General features: G+C 50.3%; 1 protein-coding gene across 1 annotated transcript; it reads right to left on the bottom strand.

Moving 5' to 3' along the window:
- Positions 1 to 625: 625 nt before the first annotated feature.
- On the bottom strand, positions 626 to 18,265 carry Adgrg5 (adhesion G protein-coupled receptor G5). Its single transcript, XM_036188361.1, has 12 exons — positions 18,222 to 18,265; positions 10,591 to 10,678; positions 10,446 to 10,521; positions 9,935 to 10,097; positions 9,504 to 9,623; positions 9,024 to 9,140; positions 7,430 to 7,582; positions 6,725 to 6,846; positions 6,232 to 6,500; positions 5,333 to 5,450; positions 2,234 to 2,511; positions 626 to 1,985 (listed from the first exon to the last, which is right to left on the bottom strand). Exons 2-12 carry the CDS (start codon positions 10,652 to 10,654, stop codon positions 1,885 to 1,887), a joined length of 1,581 nt encoding a protein of 526 aa, XP_036044254.1. The 5' UTR covers positions 10,655 to 10,678; positions 18,222 to 18,265; the 3' UTR covers positions 626 to 1,884.
- Positions 18,266 to 19,644: the final 1,379 nt, after the last annotated feature.

The raw sequence follows: 19,644 nt of genomic DNA, 5'->3' as shown, positions 1-19,644 counted from the left end.
TCATGGAAGATGTGATCAATGGACCAATGGAGGACTCAGAAACCGGGAGTGGAGACATGGCCAGCCTGTGGTTCCCTGGAATATCCCTGGCACAGTTGGGGCCAGAAGGGCTGAGCAAGGCCCTCCTCCAAGAAAAGTCGGGAGAAGGCCACAGAACAGGAATGGAAGGATATGCCTAAGAAGGAGCTGTGTGGTCACATAGCACCAGCCCCGGACCTCCACAGCCTGCCTCAGTTGAACCTGTTGACAGCAATAACTGGGACTGAGGAACGGTTTAGTACATAAAAGCATTTGTGCACAGGCATGAGGACCTGAGTTCACATCCCAGCACCTATGTAAAAAGACAAGTGTGTCCCACGAGCCTGTCACCCCAGCACTGGTGTGTTTGTGTGTCAGGGGTGAAAGTAGAGGACCACTGGGGTTGCTGGCCATCAGCCTAGCTCCATGGTCAGTGAGAAACCCTGTCTCAAGGGAATAAGGCAAAGAACACTCAATGTCCTTCTCCAGCTCCAGTACACATATGCAAGGATGCTGCACCAGTACACATATGTGCACATATAACACACACACAATAATAATAATAATAATAATAATAATAATAATAATAATAATAATATAAATCTCATAATAGCAGTAAACATTTATTGAGGCCTCATGTAGTAAGACTTAAGTGGATTTTCCAAAGAGCTACTACTGTTGTCCCTGCTGTAGGTGGAGAAACTAAGGCACAAAGAGGTCGGACGACTTGCCCACAGCCACAGACCTGGCATCTGAGCCGGGGCAGCCTGGTCCAGAGCCTGTACACTCATCAGCCAGTGAGGAGCTAAGTACATGATTACCCAGAAACACCCAGAAAGGCAGAAGACCCCCTGGGAGGATGGAGTCATGATTACCCAGAAATGCCCCGAAAGACAGAGGACCCGCTCTCCACCAGGAGGTTGTCATCCAGCTCTGATTCCCTTACTGTGGTTCAAGGACATGGTGTGTCTGATGGCTACCATGGCCCTGAGAATCTACCCCCACCAGCTGCTCTGGTGGCAGGAATGCTTGAGCACAAACCCCCAAATGTGACCTTGTTCAAATGCACAGCGAAAGACGATGGGTGTGGGAAAACCAAAGGCATTGGGGTCCCAGACTCTCTTACTGGTTGATGGGCCCTTATACAGGTAACAGCTGCATTTCCAGGGGCAATTTTGGAGCTAATGCCTTGGCACACAAGCCAACAGTGCCCCCTACTGTCCATCCTGGGGAAGGCACTGACTGTCTCCCACCTGGTCTGATAGACAGCTCTAAAGCAGTGCTGATTCTCTCCCATTGTGGGCAGAGTTTGTAGATTTTGAACACACACCCTCATGTCCACCAGGAAAATCCGGTCCCACATAATGATTTAGGAGCTAGAGCCCTCAAGCCCAGCTGGCTCTGTTTCAGGGAAGAGACAGAGGCCTGGCTTTGGCTGCTGGTCTACACCACCTGTGGGGGCTAAGGAGGGAGAAGAGCTGGATTTCTTAGCCTTTGGAAAGATAGATAGTTGAAATTGTAATCAGTTGGGACTGGCAAAAGGAAGAGTGTCCCCAGGCATAGGCCACGACAGTGTGAGTGTCTGTAAGTGCTGAGCAGGTGTGATCCAGTCTGGCATAGCCTCCTGGCTCGCAGGCCCACGCTCTGTCCATAGCCTGGCCAATGGAACTGCACTCAGGAATGAAGGACCAGGACAAGGGTCCACGCACTGCCTTCTGCCCTAGGTAATTCTGAGAGTTGAAAAGGATCCCTGGAGGGTACAGCAGACTCTGGTGTTCCGCAACCAGCCCACCACCTTCCCTGGATGAGCCAAGGCTGTGGGCTGCTGGGAGGAGGAGAGGCTGAGGCTGCAGGCTGGGAGCTGGATTAGTGTGTCATCTGGGAGGAGCTGACTGCCTCCTTCTCTGCCTTGGCTTTGGCTTCTGAGTAATGCCTCTGTGAGCAGAACCACAGGAAGAGGAAGAAACCTGCAAGACAGGCTGGTCAGTGAGAACGCCACCAGAACCCAACAACCTCCTGTCGTCAGGGGATAGAGGGACAGACCCAGAGGGCACCTTCATGCAGTTCAGAGGCAAGCCTCTCCTCTGGGCAGATGTGTCCCCAGACTAGTTTAAATGGAGCTGTGGGCTTAGTCATCACCCACCCCTTGACCTAGAGACCCCCCCATGACTAACCCCTCCCAGCGCCTGCCGCCCTGTGAGCTCCTGCAGCCTACCATAGAGTGAGTTGAAGATGGTGAAAAGGAAGAGCTGAGGCAGCAGGATGACACTGATGGAGAAGAAGGCCAGGGCCCAGGTGGTGCCCAGTAGCACAGTGAGGCCCAGCACCATGACAGTGTCCCGAAAGGCCCAAGGGCTCAGTGCCTTCTCCCGAGCCCGGAGCCTGCACAAGATCCACAGAGCCCAGGCCAGCACGACCAGGTTGAACAGAGATGTTAGGCCGCCATAGCCCATGACCAGGACACTGTGTACCATGGGACTGCTCACCCAGCACCTGCAGGGAAAGAGAGAAAACCAGGATTAGCATGGCCCCAAGACCTGCATGAGGCCAAGTGCCTTGGGAGCCTTGGAACTGACTCTTATCCATGCCTGGTCTTGCTGACCCAGTGACTGTAACTTGCCTGATAGTTCATATACCCAAGCCCCTCCCAGCTTCCCATCAGCCACTACAACGGGATCATCTGGCACCTCCACCCACTTACTGAAGTGCCTCCTTTCAGCCACGGTGCCTCAAGCCTCCTCCTCATTCTGCTGCCTCAGCTCCTCCATGCCAACCTGACCAATGTCCTAGCAGATCACTGGACTGGGCTCTCACTCTGGAAGCTTCCTCTTCCATTCTACCCACCATCATTATCTTGGCATTACTGTTGTGCAATGGGACACACCTCCCTAGACATTTCCCCACCGAGAACTGAGCAGTTTGGGAAGCACAACCCCATGGTTTGGTGGGTAGATGATCTATATGAAGGAGCTGTGGAGCAGATGAGCCACAGGGAAATCCCACAGAGGGCACTGGGGGTGCCTGCTGGGCCCTGGCTTGGGCCTAGGCCCTCCAAGAGGCCTTGGGCTTTTCCTGTCTAGGACACCTTCAAGACAGGTGCTAATCTTTGCTTAGGTCAGAGCATGCCCCAAGGTCAACATGGGTTATCCCATTACAGACCAGGGGCAGACACCTAACCATCTCCATCCCACAGTTAAGGCTTCTGCTCAGGAGCTCAGGCTGGGGCAAGAGTGGAACTTGAAGCCCCTTGGTCTGGGCCCTGAGTCCGAGTTCCTGTCACAATCATGTATCCAGATACCCCTCCAGGGGCCCTAACACTGAGTCACGGTGTCTTTGAACATCATTGCAAGAGCCATGCACATCGGTAGCCAGCATTATGAGTCCTTTGCTTTTGCTGCTGTAGAATGTTCTAGCATGAAGGCTCTGCCACTGCTTATACTCCAGCATCCCTGCTACGTGACCAGACTATGTTTGAAGAGTGCTTTGTAAAACAGCATTTTAGTTTAGGGATGCAGATAGATGAAAGGTGGGTAGATAGGTAAGTAGATGATAATAGATAGATAGATAGATAGATAGATACATACATACATACATACATACATACATACATACATACATACATGGATTGATACATACATACATATATACATGGATAGATAGATGACAGATACATACATATATATATACACACATACATACATACATGGATAGATAGATGATAGATAGGTAGGTAGGTAGATAGATAGATAGATAGATAGATAGATGGATACATAGATGGTAGAGTTCTGTGAGTTTTTAATGGAAGATAAAAGTCACCAAAGCGGGGTAACAATCTCCTGAAGGACAGAAAGCGGTAAGAAATGCAGGGACGCTGGTTCGTAGTGTGAAGCTTCCCATTTGTCCACTGCTGTGTTCTTGTCTTGGGGACCTGACAATGAAGCTCTTCTGTCCACACTGCACATGATATAATGAGATATATCTCTAAAGGAGCTCACTCCTCAGCAATATCCATGCCACTTCCCACTCTTCCCCAAACTCCTGGTGACAGCCGGGAGTTGGAGCTGGACCATGTCTGGGGGAGCTGTTGGCAGGCCAAGTCCCAGCTTTTAGTTGATAGCCTTGGATCTCATGGAAGAGTTCTTGAGCTGTCTGTGCCTCAGTTGCCCTATTGTAACATAGGGCTGGCAGCGGGGCTGAGCCCTCACTGTGAGCATTGAACATACTCATCCACCAAGCCTGCCCCCACAAGCCCTTAGCAACCCTGAGCTGCCATTGTGGCTGGACTGCCAACTTTCCATATGGCTTCATGAGGGTCTTATTCATTATTTTATTTATTGTTGCTATATGTGCATGGTGTGTGGGAGTGTAAGTATGCATGCCATGGCACGCACAGATGTAGGGATCAAAGGACAGCTTTGGGGAGTTAGTTTTCTCCTTCCACCAGAGGTTCTGGGGATAGAATTCAGGTTGTAAGTTTGTGCCTTTACCCACGAGCTGTCTCATTCACCCTCACCCTCCACAGGGGTCTCCTACACTACTATAGTGTACCCACCTGTTGGAAGTGTTTTGCAATTATAATCTTGATGGCCACAGCAGAGTTTGTCTTCCTCTCTGCTGCCTCCCCCCCCCCCCAGACCCTGTAGAAGCTGAGTTCATCCCCCACAGCATCCCCCCCCCCAGGTCCCACACCAGCAGCATGGGAGCTGAGGTGCTGGCAATGTCCTGTGCTCTGTGCAATGAAGAGCTAAGCTGAGTCTGCCAACTAAACAAGGTGGCCTGAAGACAGACACAGCAGTCAGGTGCCAGCTGAGCTTGGCAGCTCTGGTGCCTGCACTGGGTGAAACCACAGAGCCAAGCATGTGGCCATGTGATATGTGGCCAACTGTTGCCAGGACCTCCTAAATCAGTGGTTCTCAACCTGTGGGTCTGAACCCCCACAGTGGTGACATATCTGATATTTATATTACAATTCCTAACAGTAGCAAAATTACAGTTATGAAGCAGAAACAAAAATAATTCTATGGTTGGGGGTCACCACAACATGAGGAACCGTTTTAAAGGGCTGCAGTATTGAGAAGGTTGAGAACCACTGTAACTGGTCCTGGAGGCTCAGCAAGTATTGGTGTCCACTCTGTGGCTTCCTAGTCCATCAGCACAGAGCAGGCATCCACCCCTGCAGAGACCTCAGGAACATGGAAAGGGTGAAAAGAATCCACTGCCCCCCCCCAATCATGGCTCCCTCTTTGCCCCTCAGCCACACTTCACCCTAGAAAGCCCAGGCCCACATGGCCCCTCTGTCTCACCAGGCACTCACATGGACACATTCTGGAAGCCTGTGCCGTTTTCCTGGCTACTGAAGAAAGGGATCACACAGGGCCCGTACACTGAGCTCTTGACCACCAGAAGGAACAGCACCAGGAATGCTGGAAACCCTGAGGGGCGAGACAAAGACAGGAAGCCCCGAGATGAGCTGGCTCTGGTCCGTGGTGGCGGAGGAGGGGTGCACACTGTGCCGAGCTGCAGCCCCACACAGGCTCCGCCTTCAGAGCCAGCTGAGTGGTCTTGGAAGAGGCTCATCTCCGAGATGTAGTCAGTGGAATTCCAGAGCTGAGTGGCAGCAGCGGCGGTGGTCACCTGGGAGGTGGCAGGGAGCAGACAGGAGGTGGGGAGTGGTTGGGGAACTTGAGAGGAAACAGAGATAACAACAAAAAGGACTAAGGTGGTGCAGGCGTCCCCGGTGGTGCTGCTGTGGCAAAGGGGATGATAAGGGGATGGTGGTGGGTGCAGTGAAGGGGAGGGAGGTGATGGCGATAAAGGAGGTGGGGTGCTGGAGGTGGGAGTAAAGGCAGGTGTGGGTGGTAGAGGCAGGGACCTGGTGGTGGTGATAGTGGGAACAGGCCACTGGGGGTGACGGCAGTGCCAAGGGTGGAGGTGATGAAGGTGATGGTAGTGTTGAAAACAGAAGCAGGTAGGGAGGTGACGGTATGCAGGAGCAATGGTGGTGCTGGGGGTGGAGGGGATGGTGGAGCTGATGCCACGGATGGAGATGGAGTTAGAGATGCTAAAGAGAACTTAGTAATATTGACAGTGGTGGTGAGTGTTGGCAGGGATGGTAGCCCATGCTCATGCAGTTGTGGTGACAGGCAGGAGGACTTGAGGTTAGCACCCTGTACTCGGGAAGTCCCAGAGGCAAGTGAGACAGATGTCCCTTACCCCAGCCCAGCATGCAGAGCTTGAGCAAGTATCGGTGGATGTAGATGTTGTAGACACGCCCCAGGAGAAGGTAGAGGTTGAAGCCTTCAATGGCCATCCAGGTGAGGCAGCTGAGCAGTGCATAGTGTAGGGTGGCAGCCAGCACCAGGCAGACTGACCTGGGCACTGTGAGCGGGGCCATCTGGGAGCTCAGAAGGAAGGTGACATTCAGGAGCAGAACAGAGCCGTGCAGGTTCATGTGGATGCGTGAGATGGAGTCATTTTGCTTCCTGTGGGTGGGACATCACTCAGACAGCACCGTGGCCTGGCTCACAGATGCACAGTGATGGGGGAACTGAAGCTAATCAGGGAGACGCAATAGCTGCCACACTGTTAGGATGGCGTGTGCTCCGTGACCCTTCCCTCTGAGTAACCCACCTGCCTCGGAAAGCTGGAGCAAGAAGGAAGACACAAAGCGGCAGCAGGGTGGGGGGCTGGGCAGGGCAGGGGTTACCTGGAGTGGGCATGCAGGAGTATGGTGAGCAGGGAGGCCACAATGGAGATGCTGCAGCCCACCAGGGAGATGTACTCAAGGGGCACCTGTAGCTCAGCGGGCACCGGGTCTGCAGAGAGCTGCTACGGAGCAAAGGGGATGAGAGTCTGAAGCTTAGAAATGCCCAGCTCTCTCTGGGAGCCACCAGAAAAGTCTCCCAGACCTCGGTTCCAAGTTCCTTCCCCACAGCCCAGCCCAGTCCTGCCTTAAGTGAGGCCATAGCCTGCGCTGTGGCTTTTGTAACCCACAACCCCCTTCTCCCACTGTATGGATAGGCACAACAAGTCTGGGCTGAGACTGGGTAAGGGAGGCTCCTGAATTCCACTGGTCTGAAAGGCAGCAAGGCATGAATGAGCCTGAAGGTGCTGGCAGCTGTGTTATTATCCCCCAGGGCATCCCAGCTGAGGGCCAAGCCAGGATGGAGCGAGCATAGTGGAGGGCTAGAGATGGAATCCTGTCTTAGTGTGATTTAGCCCCTGGATCAAGCCATGCCTGAAGCATAACCGACTTTTAAAGGAAAGCGGGTCCCTAAATTGACTTGTGTGACTTAATCACGGGAGGGTTGGGCCCACCACCCTCTATGCTGTCTTCAGCCTAGCTCCTGTACCACCTCTCAGGGGCTCCCGAAGCTCCCATCCTCCTCACTCAAGGCAAATGCCCGCATACCATGAGAACGGCGAAGTAGGTGAGGTGGTCGCAGTGGCAGAGAACCTGAGTAGGAGAGGGCTGCTCTGTAGAACAGCCCTCGGGGCTCCAGGCCCCCCAGCTGTGCTTGGTGGCTACCTCCTTCCAGAAAACACAGGTGACTGTGTACCCTTCCTGAAACGAGATGTGAGGGTCAGTCCAGGGGTGCAGGGCGACATTCCACGTTAGGGGCTGGGAGCCTGGGGCCCAGGGGAGATTCAACTGCCCCACTGTTGACATTTTGTGGGTGCTGGCTGGGCTTTGACAATCCCACATGCCAGCCCCCACCTTCACCACAAGTTCTCAGTGTCTTGGACAGGTGGGCAAGCTTCTCTGAGCCTCAGCGTATTCATCTGCAAAATGGACCCTACATATCCAAGTCACAAGGTTCCAGCAGAAGCACAAAAGGCCACTCAGCCTTCGGGGTGGGGGTGGCAGTGTGGCTCTTGGTGTGGCAGGTCTTCTATAAGCCACTGTTTGCTACCTCTTCCCAGACCCATCACAGGAGACTCATTTGCAGCCAAGCCCTATGATGGAGGCAAGGGGTCTGGCGCAGACATGCTGTGGAAAGCGGCAGAGGAGGGACAGACAGAAGGAGGTCTTAGGGGACATGGACTTAATGGAAGTGGAACGGAACTCTCATTCCAAAGGGAAGGGCGGTGGTGGCGCACGCCTGTGATCCCAGCACTCGGGAGGCAGAGGCAGGTGGATCTGTGTGAGTTCGAGGCCAGCCTGGTCTAAAGAGCTAGTCCAGGAAAGGCGCAAAGCTACACAGAGAAACCCTGTCTTGGAAAACAAAAACAAAAAACAAACAAAAATAAAACAAAACAAAACAAAACAAAAAAACAAAGGAAAGGGCGACGGCAAAGCTCGAAGGTAGGAGGAAAGGTCACCAAGAAGGCGAGAATGAAGGCCTTCCTGCTCTGAGGGAGGCAGACGGAGCCAGAACACAGCACTCTGGACTTCTTCACAGGGAGGCAGGCAGGCCAGGGACCCGGAAGCAGCAGCAGCAGGACATGTGTCTCCCGGCTACTCTTCCCTGCTCCAGCATCAGCACCGGCACTACCCCCACCCCATGTGACCCAGCCTAGCAAATCCACACATCTCATCCTCCTAACACAGCCTGCTTCAGTAATAGACACGTCAGTCAGTCAGACCTTCTGGAGTCCTGGTTTGCACTGGTCAGGAAGAACCTTAGACGCAAACCCAGTGTGGTCAGCATCCATCTCCCCACAGGAATGAAAGCCAAGGAAAACCCTGCTGAGTCTAGAGAAGATGCAACTCTGACAGTATTATGTCTGTGCTGGATCCAGCCATACCTGAAGGTGGAACTCCCCCAAACATTCCATTGATAGGAACACATAAATCCCCTTTAGAGCTTAAGCTGGCTCTCTAGCACTAGCAACTCAAAAAAAAAAAAAAAAATCACGACAAAATTCTTCCTTATTTCTTTACAGAAATTGTCGAAGAACAGATTTAAAAATTGTTTCCCATATGGCGCCATGATTTTCAGTTTGGCCAAACCAGGTTGACAGGAAAGCTTCAGCAGCTGGGATGGAGGTGGGCCCAACAGTACCAGACTTTGGTTGTGCCAGAAGCTGATGTTGACCGGCTTCTGAAGGTTGTTCACAGGCCTGTGGTCCAGCTGGGCCCCCAGGACATAGTTATTGAGCAGGGATGAGTTGCTATCATCCTGGAAGGGCAGGAGAAAAGGGGCTAAGTAGACAGGGAGCCAGAGAGATCCCGTGTGAGATCAGAATTCTTATCCCAGCCCCTCCTCCTTGTCGCCTTGAGTCAAGCTTCTGGGCAGGCCAGTAAAGGATTATCTAGATCAGGTTAGACAGGTCTGTGCACTCCTGCCCACCATGACGGACTACATCCTCAAACTATGGGCCAGAACAAATTCTTCCCTAAGTTGCTTTTGTCTCTCCCTAAAGCAAGTGGGGAAAGTGGGTCCCAGAGTGTGGCAGTGACCAGCTACAGTTGCACAGTGAGCTGGTCCCCACTCCCAGCCCCATCTGTGATACAGAAGACTCCTTAGCCACCCCCTGCTGACCTGGAAGAGGCCTGCGGTGAAGAAGTAGATGCAGATGAGCCGGAGCTCAGCAGGCCTAGACATCACACAGGCATCCTTGGTCAGCTCAGCAGGAAACTGCATGGCATGTGGGGCCCAGGCCTGTGGATGGCAGCAGATGGGCTTAAGCCTAGTGGTCAGAGATCAGGGATCCAGTCTCAACACCTTTGGGCTCCCTCCCCATTAAACAGTACCAGGCCTCACCTGAGCCCCACTTTCTGACAGCACCTCCTCTCAGACCTTCCCACCCATCTTCATTCCCCGAGGACAGAACCACCCTAGCGCGCACGCGCACACACACACACACACACACACTCACACACTGACCACCGTGGACAGGGGACTGGGGTACCAGGCAGTGGGGGAAGATCTTGACCATAAACCCCTGCAGGACTTCCATGGCTGCCTCTGACCTGGGAGACATTTGTCAGGGTGGCACTGGACAGGGAGAGGCCAGGAAAGTCACAACCCAGCTTGAAGACCAGAGACTGGATGGAGTTTGTCTGCAGCGTCAAGTTGTGCCCACGGAAGCTGGTGTTGAGCAGCATCTCCTCCAAGTGATGGATATGCCTGGGACTGGGGAGGAGCTGGAGACAGCCTGGGGTGGGGACTCCCACCCCCCACCCAGCCCTCTCACCATTACATCTCTACCCCCCAACCCCCAACTTGCCCTGTGTAACCCATGTCCCCAGCCCAAGTCTTCGAACCCCTGCCTAGGCAATGCATGGACCCATTTGACTCATAATAATTCATCAAGGGGCCCTCACTAGACAATAAATTCTGGGAGGCTATGGCAAGCCTCTCTTGAAACTCCATACCCTGGTACCAGGAACACAGTGAGTACTCACACAGTGGGTACTCACACAGTGGGTACTCAGTCACCACAAGCTGAATATGTGTATGGCTGAGGGTACACTGACTCACCTCACTCTGGAAGGCGAGGTCCGGCCAAAGGGACGCTCAAGGCGTTTCATCAGGTTCAGTAGCTCTGACAGTGTTTCTGTGGACAGTGGGACTCAGGCCTTGAGCCAGCTTCTCAGCACTCCTTCCCCAGGAAGTCATCACCTACCTGCTGGGATACTTTGAGCAGCCAGAAGGCACAGGCAGAAGAAAAGGGACCTGTGTGCATCCATGTCCTCGGCTGGTATCCTCTTGGCCTTGGAGAGGGATACCATGGTCAGTACCTCTACCTTCTAGATATTTGTGTAACACCCCACACACACAGCTTTCCTCTCCCTCCTCCTTCTTGTTCTTCTTCAAGGCTCATGGCCTTGCAAGCACTTGAGAATGGGAGGCATCAGGGGCCTCTGAAGAAGGGGCTGGAAGATGAGGCTAAACACAGGATTTAGTCAGGGAGACAGCCCGACGGGTAAGCCCTCGCCACATAAACAAGAGACCAGAGTTTGCATCCTTAGAACCCTTGTAAATACTGGGTGAGCAAAGCAACCATCTGTTATTCCAGATTCAGAGGGCAGACAGGGGATCCAGAGAAAGCTGGCTAGATGAACCACATTGGTTAGCTCTCAGTTTGATTGAGAGTCACTGTCTCGTTGACTACGGATGGGAGGGATAATAGATAAGTAGATAGGTAAATGGATAGATAGATAGATAGATAGATAGATAGATGATAGATAGATAGATAGATAGATAGATAGATAGATTGATAGATAGATAGATAGGAATGTAAAAATAAATTAATAAATTTGAGGGTTTTGTTTTGCTTTTTTGAGACAAGGTCTCACTATGTAGCTCTGGCTGTCATGGAACTCATGGTGTAGACCAGGCTGGCCTCGAACTTCTAGAGATCCCCCTGCCTCTGTCTCAGCAATACTGGGATTAAAGGCATGGTTACCATGCCTGGCCTTACAACATTTTTTTTTAGTGATGTGGCAGCGTAATTCATTTAGGCCAAGAATCTATTTGATATAAGAATCTCGATAGAAGAATAAAATAATATGGCAAAGATTCCATGTACACTGTGTCTGAATGAATCTGAAGAATTTTGCTTGGTCCTTTTGCCAAGCAAACGGGATAAAGACACCCGTGACAGTTGTCCACATGTGCTGTTTCCTGCTTTGATGTATCATAGCATCAGACCTTAAAGTTCCCAAACTGTATATCTGGGCTATAACTTCATTCAGTAGAATGCAACCTTGAGCCCCAAAGGATGAAAATTCAGAAAGAAAAACAATCCTTCACACCGCTGAACACAGTGTACACAGTCTGTTTCTGTCATCGTCTGTTTAGAATGTGCCTAACCTGATCAGAGGGACTGGCTTATCATTACATTACTTCAGGAATTAATTAAAGCTATTAAGGAAAGAATTTCTAAAAATAGGGCTAGGGAGATGGCTGAGATGGTAAGAGTGCTTGCTGTGTGATAAACATCATGACCAAAACCATCTGGTTGGGGACATTTCAGCTTACAGCTTACATTCCATCATAGAGGGAAGTTGGGGCAGGAACGGGAGCAGAAGCCGTGAAGGAACATGCTTACTGGCTCACTCCTCCTGACTCCTCAGCCGGCTTTCTTAGAGAACACAGGACCACCTGTCCATCAGAGGGACCACCTGTCCATCAGAGGCACCACCCACAGTGGGCTGGGCCCTCCCACCTCATCATTAATCAAGATGATACCCCACAGGGCAGCTGATGGAGACAATTCCTCAATGGATGTTTCCTCTTCCTAAAATTATTCTAGTTTATGTCAAGTTGACCCAAACAAAACAAAACAAAACAAAACTAAGCAGCATTCCACACAGGCCTGACTACCTGAATTCCTTGGGCAGAACACATGGTAGAAAGAGAGAACCCACTCCCAAAGGCTGTTCCCTGACTTCCACATACATGCTGTGCAGGAACATGACTACACACACACACACACACACAAAGTAAATAAATAAATGAATAAATGTTAAAAAAAAAATAAAGCCACAAAGGTGTCCATACTCACATATGTGCATGCACACTCATGTGCAACATGATAATTAGAAAGAAAGGAAAGAGCTAGCTTGAAGATGGAGAGATGGCTGCACAGTCAAGAGTGCTTGCCAGTCATGAGGACTGGCATCCAAGTCCCAGCTCCCCTATAACAAACCCATGTTCCCCGAGAGCATATGTAGCCCCAGCGCCAAGTAAACAGAGGCAGGGAGATTTCTGAGGTTTGCTGATTTCCAGCCTAACCAAGGCATAAGCGTCAGGTTCAAGTGACCCTGCCTAAGAGGAACAGTTAAAGAGGATGTAAGATGCCCCACTCTCTCTTCTGGCCTCTGTGTGCACGCATATGCAAACTCACACACACACAGACAAGTGAAAATCTTTTATAACAATAAACTGTTCCAGCCAGATGGTCCAGTGGGTAAAGGCACTTGCCACCACGCCTGAAAACCTGAGTTAAATACTCAGGTCCCACATGGTGGGAAGGAGAGAACTATCTCTTACAAGTTGTTCTGACCTCCACACATGCACTATGAGCTATACACACCCACACACGTACACACACACACTTACTACACAATAAATACATGTGTTGTAAAACTTTAAAGCCTTGTGCAGCAGCACACACATTTAATCTCAGCACTGTGGAGGCAGAGACAAGCAGATCTTTATGAGTTCTAGGTCAGCTTAGTCTACTTAGGAAGTTCCAAGCTATGCAGGGCTACATAGTGAGACCCTGGTTGTTTTTTTTTTTAATAATAATAATTTATAGAAGGAAAGTTGAAGGTCTGGAGAGATGGCTCAGCAGTTAAAAGCACTTGTCAAAGGACTTGGGTTCAGTTCGCAGCACCTACATGGCAGATCACAACCATGTGTCACTCTAGTGCCAGGGGATCTGATGCCCTCTCTTCTAGCCTCTGCAAGCAATGAGTTCACATATGGGGTACATATATACATGCGGGCAAAACACTCATACCCATAAAATTAAAATTACAAATAAATAAATTCTTTTTTAAAAAAAAAAGGAAGGAACTTTAAAATGTCTATTAATAGAGGAATAGCTGAATAAGACAGAGTCAGCGGCTCCTGGGAAACAGTTAGGCAGTTTTGTATGTGTGTGTGTGTGTGTGTGTGTGTGTGTGTGTGTGTGTGTGTGTGTATGCGCGCGCCTGCATGACAAGCCAGCGCTGTGGTGAGGGCCAGTGGTAGATCGCTTGCCTCACCCATGCAGCCTGGGTTCCACAGCAGCACCACCAACAGAAACTGAAACTAAACACACATCTACCATGGGAGCTTGCAGTAGCTCTTGAGTGTTCGTCTGAGAAATAACAACATGTTCACAAAGAAATCTGTATACAAGCATTCACATCAGCTTTATTAATAATATCCCAAAATTGAGGGACTGGCAAGATGGTTTCAGTGGGTAAGGGCACTTGCCACAAAAACCTGGTGACCTGACTTCAGTGCCTGCAACCCATGTAAAGGTTGGAGAGAACCAAATCCATGAAGTCGTCCTTTGACATCAACATTATTTCAATGGCACATATGCATCCTACTTGTACACAGCCATACAACTGTAATGCGGCCATGCCATGAGGTATAACTGTAACACAGCCACGCCATGAGGTATAACTGTAACACAGCCACGCCATGAGGTATAACTGTAACACAGCCACGCCATGAGGTATAACTGTAACACAGCCACGCCATGAGGTATAACTCAGCAATTTGGAGAAATATATTTCTTAAAAAAAAAAAAAAAAAAAAAAAAAAACTATATACTTGTCAGGTATGGTGGCATGTGCCACTAATCCCAGCACTTGGGAGGCAAAAGTAGGTGAATCTCTGTGAGTTCTGGGACAGCGTGGTCTACCTAATAAGCCCTGTCTCAATAAAAGCCAACAACATAAACAAAACGATATATTTAGATGGATCTCAAAGGAATTCTACTGAGTAAACAACAACAACAACAACAAAAAAACTCAAAATGTTAAGACCGTGTGATGTGACCAGCAGAACATGCTTGAAATGATAATTACAGAGACACGGGTGAGATCAGCGGTTGCCACCGGCAAGGGAGGGCTCCTGTGTGTCTAGGAAGGGGGAGCATGAGGACCAATGTGATGATGGAGCGATCTGCCCTGTGACTGTGTTGCCTGTTCCAGGAGTTTGCACTTGATAAACTGCATAGAACTCGATCCTCACCCACACTACACTGGTGTGTAAATGAACACATACTGAGCTGGTGATCTCTGTGAATCGCACCAAAGTCAATTGCTTGGGCTAGAGAGTACACTATATGTGTGTAAGATATCACTACAGGAGAAAAACTGGGTGAAAAGCACACAGAACTTTTCTGTATGATTTTTTTTCCAAGTACCTGTGAATTTGAAACTTTTTACAAAATTAGCAGTTAAAAAAGGAAAGCCAGGAACGTAGCTCAGTGCTAATTGCTTAGCAAACATGGGGCTTGGTGATTACCAGTGATAAGAGAATACACTAGATTAAAATTTTACTTTTTGAAGTTAAAAATGAGCACAACATAGCATTTTGAGTGAAAGATTCTGAAAGTCATACAGGGGCTCAGTATACAGGGGTGTGGCTCAGTGGCGGAACACTTTCCTAGTGCAGGCAAAGCCTTGGCAATCTTCAACACGAAAAGGGAAAAAACATGGTTTAGGGTTGTAAAAACTAGGGCCTGGAGAGGAGACTCAAGTAGTTAAGAGCACTGGCCGCTGTTCCAGAGGACACAGGGCAGCTCACAACCACCTGGAACTCTGGTCCCAAAGGATCCAGCACCCTCTTCTGACCTCCCTTGCCACCAGGCTCACAAATGGTGCATAGACATATATGCAGGCAAAACATCCATACACATAAAATAAAATAAAATAATTTAAGGGTATGAAACAATGTAATCCCATCCTTGCAAAAACAAGTCGCTTTTCTTACATGTTTGAAAGCAGGAAGGTGTACATCTGTGTGGGAGCAACATCACTTCTCTGTCGCCCTTGTCTGTGTTCCTAAGGTTTGCCCATATGCTACACTTGCACACGTCTTGGTTTCTATTTATTTTTTGGACAGCTTAGACATTTACATCTTTCAAATATAAACAGTAAGTAAAGAAATAAATACGAAAAGCTATAAAACGCAAGGCTGTCCTCCATTCTGCAAGCCCAGCTGCTCAGTCCCAGCTCAGTGGCCTGCAGGATACTCCCTTCCTTGGAGTCTGCTCAAGCTAGCTTCCAGTGTTTGTTTATGCAAACACAGACAAATGAGACTTCTGCCATGTAATATACAAAGTGGAGCCTGGGCTGTACTGTTCTGACCTTCGTTTTTTCTCTTGAAAACATGTCTGGGAGAGTCTGTCATGGCTGTATCCAGGGATGCCACCTCTTCAACTGCCTATGCTGAAGTTATCTTAAGGATGAGTCAGGATTTATCTCACAGTCCTCTGTCAATAGCATTTAGGGGGACAGGGATTCTGATGCCCTCTGGCTGGGTCTATTGCTCTTACAAACAAGCAGCCAGGCTGGGGTGTTTGTCAGTGATAGAGCGCTTGCTGAGCATGACCAGGCCCTGGGTTCCATCCCCAGTGCTGCAAGAAACAAAACACAGTTATCACCGTATGTGTGTTCCTTCCAGTGTGTGCAGGTTCACCATTTGTACATCAGGGTACAATGTACCTTCCACTTTCTAGGAAGTTTCCGTAATAGGAAAATCAGCCCCTGTCTATTGCATGAGCATAGTTTCTAGTTTGACATTTATTTTTTTTAACATCACATGATCTTTATTTGTGATGTAGAAGCATCATTTTTAATCTTTTGGGTTTTGAGGCAGAATCACACTGTGTAACCTGGGCTAGCCTCAAACTCACTATGTAACTGAGGCTGACCTCAGTCTTAGTATCCTCCCGAATCCACTTCCCAAGTTCTGAGATCACAGGCATGCGCCACTGCACCTGGTCTCTTATGTGGGCTTTGTGGATGCTAGGCAAAGCACTCTACAAACTGAGCTACATTTCTAGCCCGCAGTTTTTAATACTATGTATTAATATAGAAGCCAGTCTTAAGAGAGGAATTGAGCTGGGATGCTAGATTGCAGGACTCACCTTCTTGAGATCTCAGGAAGGGATGTGGGAAGCTTTGGGAAGACTGAGGAGGCTTTGGAAGGGACAACATGAACTGTTTCCAATGAGACAGCCAGGACCTGGTAATGCAGAAGACCTCAACTGATGAAACTTAGTGGAGAAACTGAAACCCATGGGCTGAAGAGTTTGACTTTGAGGGTCTGGGCCCTAAGGCTTGATTCTCAGGGCTTGGCCAGGCCACTCCCAAACAAACAGAGCGAAGAGCAGCCTGACTCCACTTACAACTATAAAAATCAAGGCCGGAGCAGAAGTCCCTCCCCCTCCAAACTGACAGAAGCTGTGGTTTCAACCTCATTCTCAGGGGCAGACCGCTACCTTTACTGCTGACTGTAAACTCAGGTACCTGTCTCTGACAAGCAGGATCCATGCACCACCACCCTGCCCCCTCAGCCATCAGGTTTCTCACCCCCTGACTCATCGCTTGGAGCCCCCTGGGAAGCAGGAATCCCTTTCCTGACTTTCCAGATGGTTCTATGAGACTGTAAGACAACATAATGCTAGGGAAGCAAAGGGTTTGGTTGGGGCTCAGCAACAGCTTGGAAGGGCCTTGTAGCTAAGCTAGGACCCAGACCTGGGCCCCAAATTCTAAGCCAGCACCGGCAGCAGCTCTCCAGAGGTGGCCAGAGAGCTGCAGTGGCGGTAGACAAGTAGACTCTATTTTAGGTCAATGGAGAGATTAAGATATATGTGAACAAAGAAAAGAGCTTAGAAAGCTGTGGATTTAATAAGCAGCCCCACTATCCACTGTCCAGGCTGTGTGACCCTGGGTTAAGAACTTGGCCTCACTGACCCTCTGATTTTCTCGGGTGTAAAATGAGGCCAAAGAGACCTATTTCACAAGAAGAACTCAACAGCCCCTTCCAGAATCCTTACTTGTGGGAATCAGGCCTTTGGTTAGAGGTCTAGTCCTCTAACCAAAGGTCTTGAGCAGGAATGCATCTGTGCATGAGGCTTGGGAGCCCTTGCTTGCTCCCCAGAACAGATCATGTACCCCAGCAGCACCAGAGCATCCCACCACAATGCTCCTCTACATACATGCTCCCTTAAACAGCTACCCCTGCTGGCCATAGGCAGGGACCCTGACTCTGGCTTCCTCCAGCTGCCTCTGGCCTGGGTGAGGAATGGACCAATGAGTCAAGCAAATTACAGCCCAGAGAGATGTCACTATGAGCCTGTGTCACTAGTCAGCAAGGAAGGCCACAGCAAAACACCGGGGAGTTTGACCCACCTTGTCTGGAGGCCCTCTCTCTCTGAGATACTGTGTCCAAGCTGCTCAGGAGCTTTACCAGCTCCCATTTGCCGAGCATAGGCTCTGGGCTAAACCCCATGCAGAGCATGTAACTGTCCACCCTCTGTCACTCAAGACTCGGGTTACAGGACTCATCTCGTTTTATATATGAGAAGCTGGGGTCCAGGAGAGCTAGGCCCTAAAACATAACCATGCCTTGACTTCAGTGGCCACTTCTGAAAGCAGGGGTTCTTTGCGATTGGAAGAAAGTGGGTCCCTAGCTCAATACTCCTGGGACATCATGAGGCCTGTACACCTGGGAAGGGGCCTGTGGGGTCTGTGGATGGGGACCAATGGGTGGGAGGGTGGAGGGGTCGAGGGGACTAACCTGTGAAGCTGCTGCAGCTGCGGCCTCACTGCTCTCTCTGCTCAGTCCTCTAGCGTCTGCAAGGAGAAAAGGAAGTTGGGAGGAGCTGAAAATTGTGGTGTCTCCGTTCACCTCATCCCCCTCGTCCCCTGCTGTCTCTGGTCTCACTTCACCCTATGCCCCTGCCTCACTTCTTCTTTCGTGGTAGCAGCCTGTTTCCTCTGAGCTGTTGGCCAAACCAAGGTCTCCTTGATCTTACTCTGGGGCCCCTCCTGACTTCCTGGGGATGGCTATTCCTCCAAAGAGGTGCCTGGAAGGACAGCATGGTACCGTGGATGGTTCAAGATGCTGGCAGCTCTGCACCCTTGGGCAAACTATGGCCCCTCCCCTAGCCTCAATTTCCCCACTTACAGAAAAGGAGAAATGGCCTTTGACTGACTTGAAAATCCATAGGATTGATCCAGAGACCCAAGGGAGGCTGGGAAATGTTGCCTGGCTCAAGTCCAAGCACCCCATGGGCTAGGAGAGTTGGAGTAATGTCTTTAAACTGACCGAGCTTCAGTGTCCCCTCTGTAAGATGGAGGTGCTGGTAGGAATATCTTTGAGTGGGGACAAGTCCGCAGTAAGACCAGCAAGTGTCACAGATGCTCAGATGATAGCCTAGCAAGGCTAACAATCCAGCTCCGGATGGCCCAGGACAGAGCTCAGAAAGTATGGCCAGAGCAGCAGGGGAGGCAAAGCTGACCAGCCTGCCCTTCAGCCAGGACTCCGCAAGCCCACCCTATTAACACCAGCCAAGCTCTCTACAGAGCCCCAGAGAGAATGAGGAAGTGACTGGGGATGGGGAACACAGATGTGGTCCCTTGCCCAGCCTATCCAAACTCCCTGGGTTCAACCATGACCTACAACATGGGGGTCATGGGTAGAAATAGAGATGCAGCCCAAGGGAGAAAGCAGGGAGGTCCCAACACAGTATCCCTCCCCTCTGCTGTTCAAACCAGCCCCCTCAAGTGTCAGCTCAGCCCAGCTCACAGTGTGTGCAGGGGCTCAGAGGAAAAGGGGTACCACCCCAGATACTATCAGAGCTTCAGCTGTGTCTCAACTCCTTGGCCACACTCCCACTGGGTGACTTAGATAAGCATTTGCCCTTTTTGGATGTTGTTGTTGTTGTTGACCTTGTTATTGTCTTTTGTTTTGTGCACGAATGGCAAGTGTCTGCGCCCTGAACCACACCCCTAACTCCTCCGCCCCCATGCTTTAGTTTTCTTTGACCATTATAACCAGGCATTCACCTCCTGGCCTTTCACATCAGGGGTCTCCTGGCTGCCTCCAGGACTGAACTGCCAACTCCTTCCTGCTCCCCACTGAGCAGCTGCGCTAAAGGCCTGGGTAGAGCTCTGGTCCCCAGTTCCTACTCTGGCCCAGCTCTGTACATGCCAGCCAC

Source organism: Onychomys torridus, chromosome 5, assembly GCF_903995425.1.
Source record: "Onychomys torridus chromosome 5, mOncTor1.1, whole genome shotgun sequence".
In the NCBI taxonomy this organism is placed as follows: Eukaryota; Metazoa; Chordata; class Mammalia; order Rodentia; family Cricetidae; genus Onychomys; species Onychomys torridus.
Note: the sequence above shows the minus strand (reverse complement) of the source record. Positions and strands in the feature narration are given on the sequence as shown.

Excerpts from the sequence above, each read along its gene's own strand:
- Adgrg5 (XM_036188361.1), bottom strand. The coding sequence starts at position 10,654 with ATGGATGCACACAGGTCCCTTTTCTTCTGCCTGTGCCTTCTGGCTGCT. Across the intron at positions 6,847-7,429 it reads CCTACTTCGCCGTTCTCATG|CAGCTCTCTGCAGACCCGGT; the intron begins GTATGCGGGCAT and ends TTTGCTCCGTAG. Across the intron at positions 6,501-6,724 it reads CTCCTGCATGCCCACTCCAG|GAAGCAAAATGACTCCATCT; the intron begins GTAACCCCTGCC and ends TCCCACCCACAG.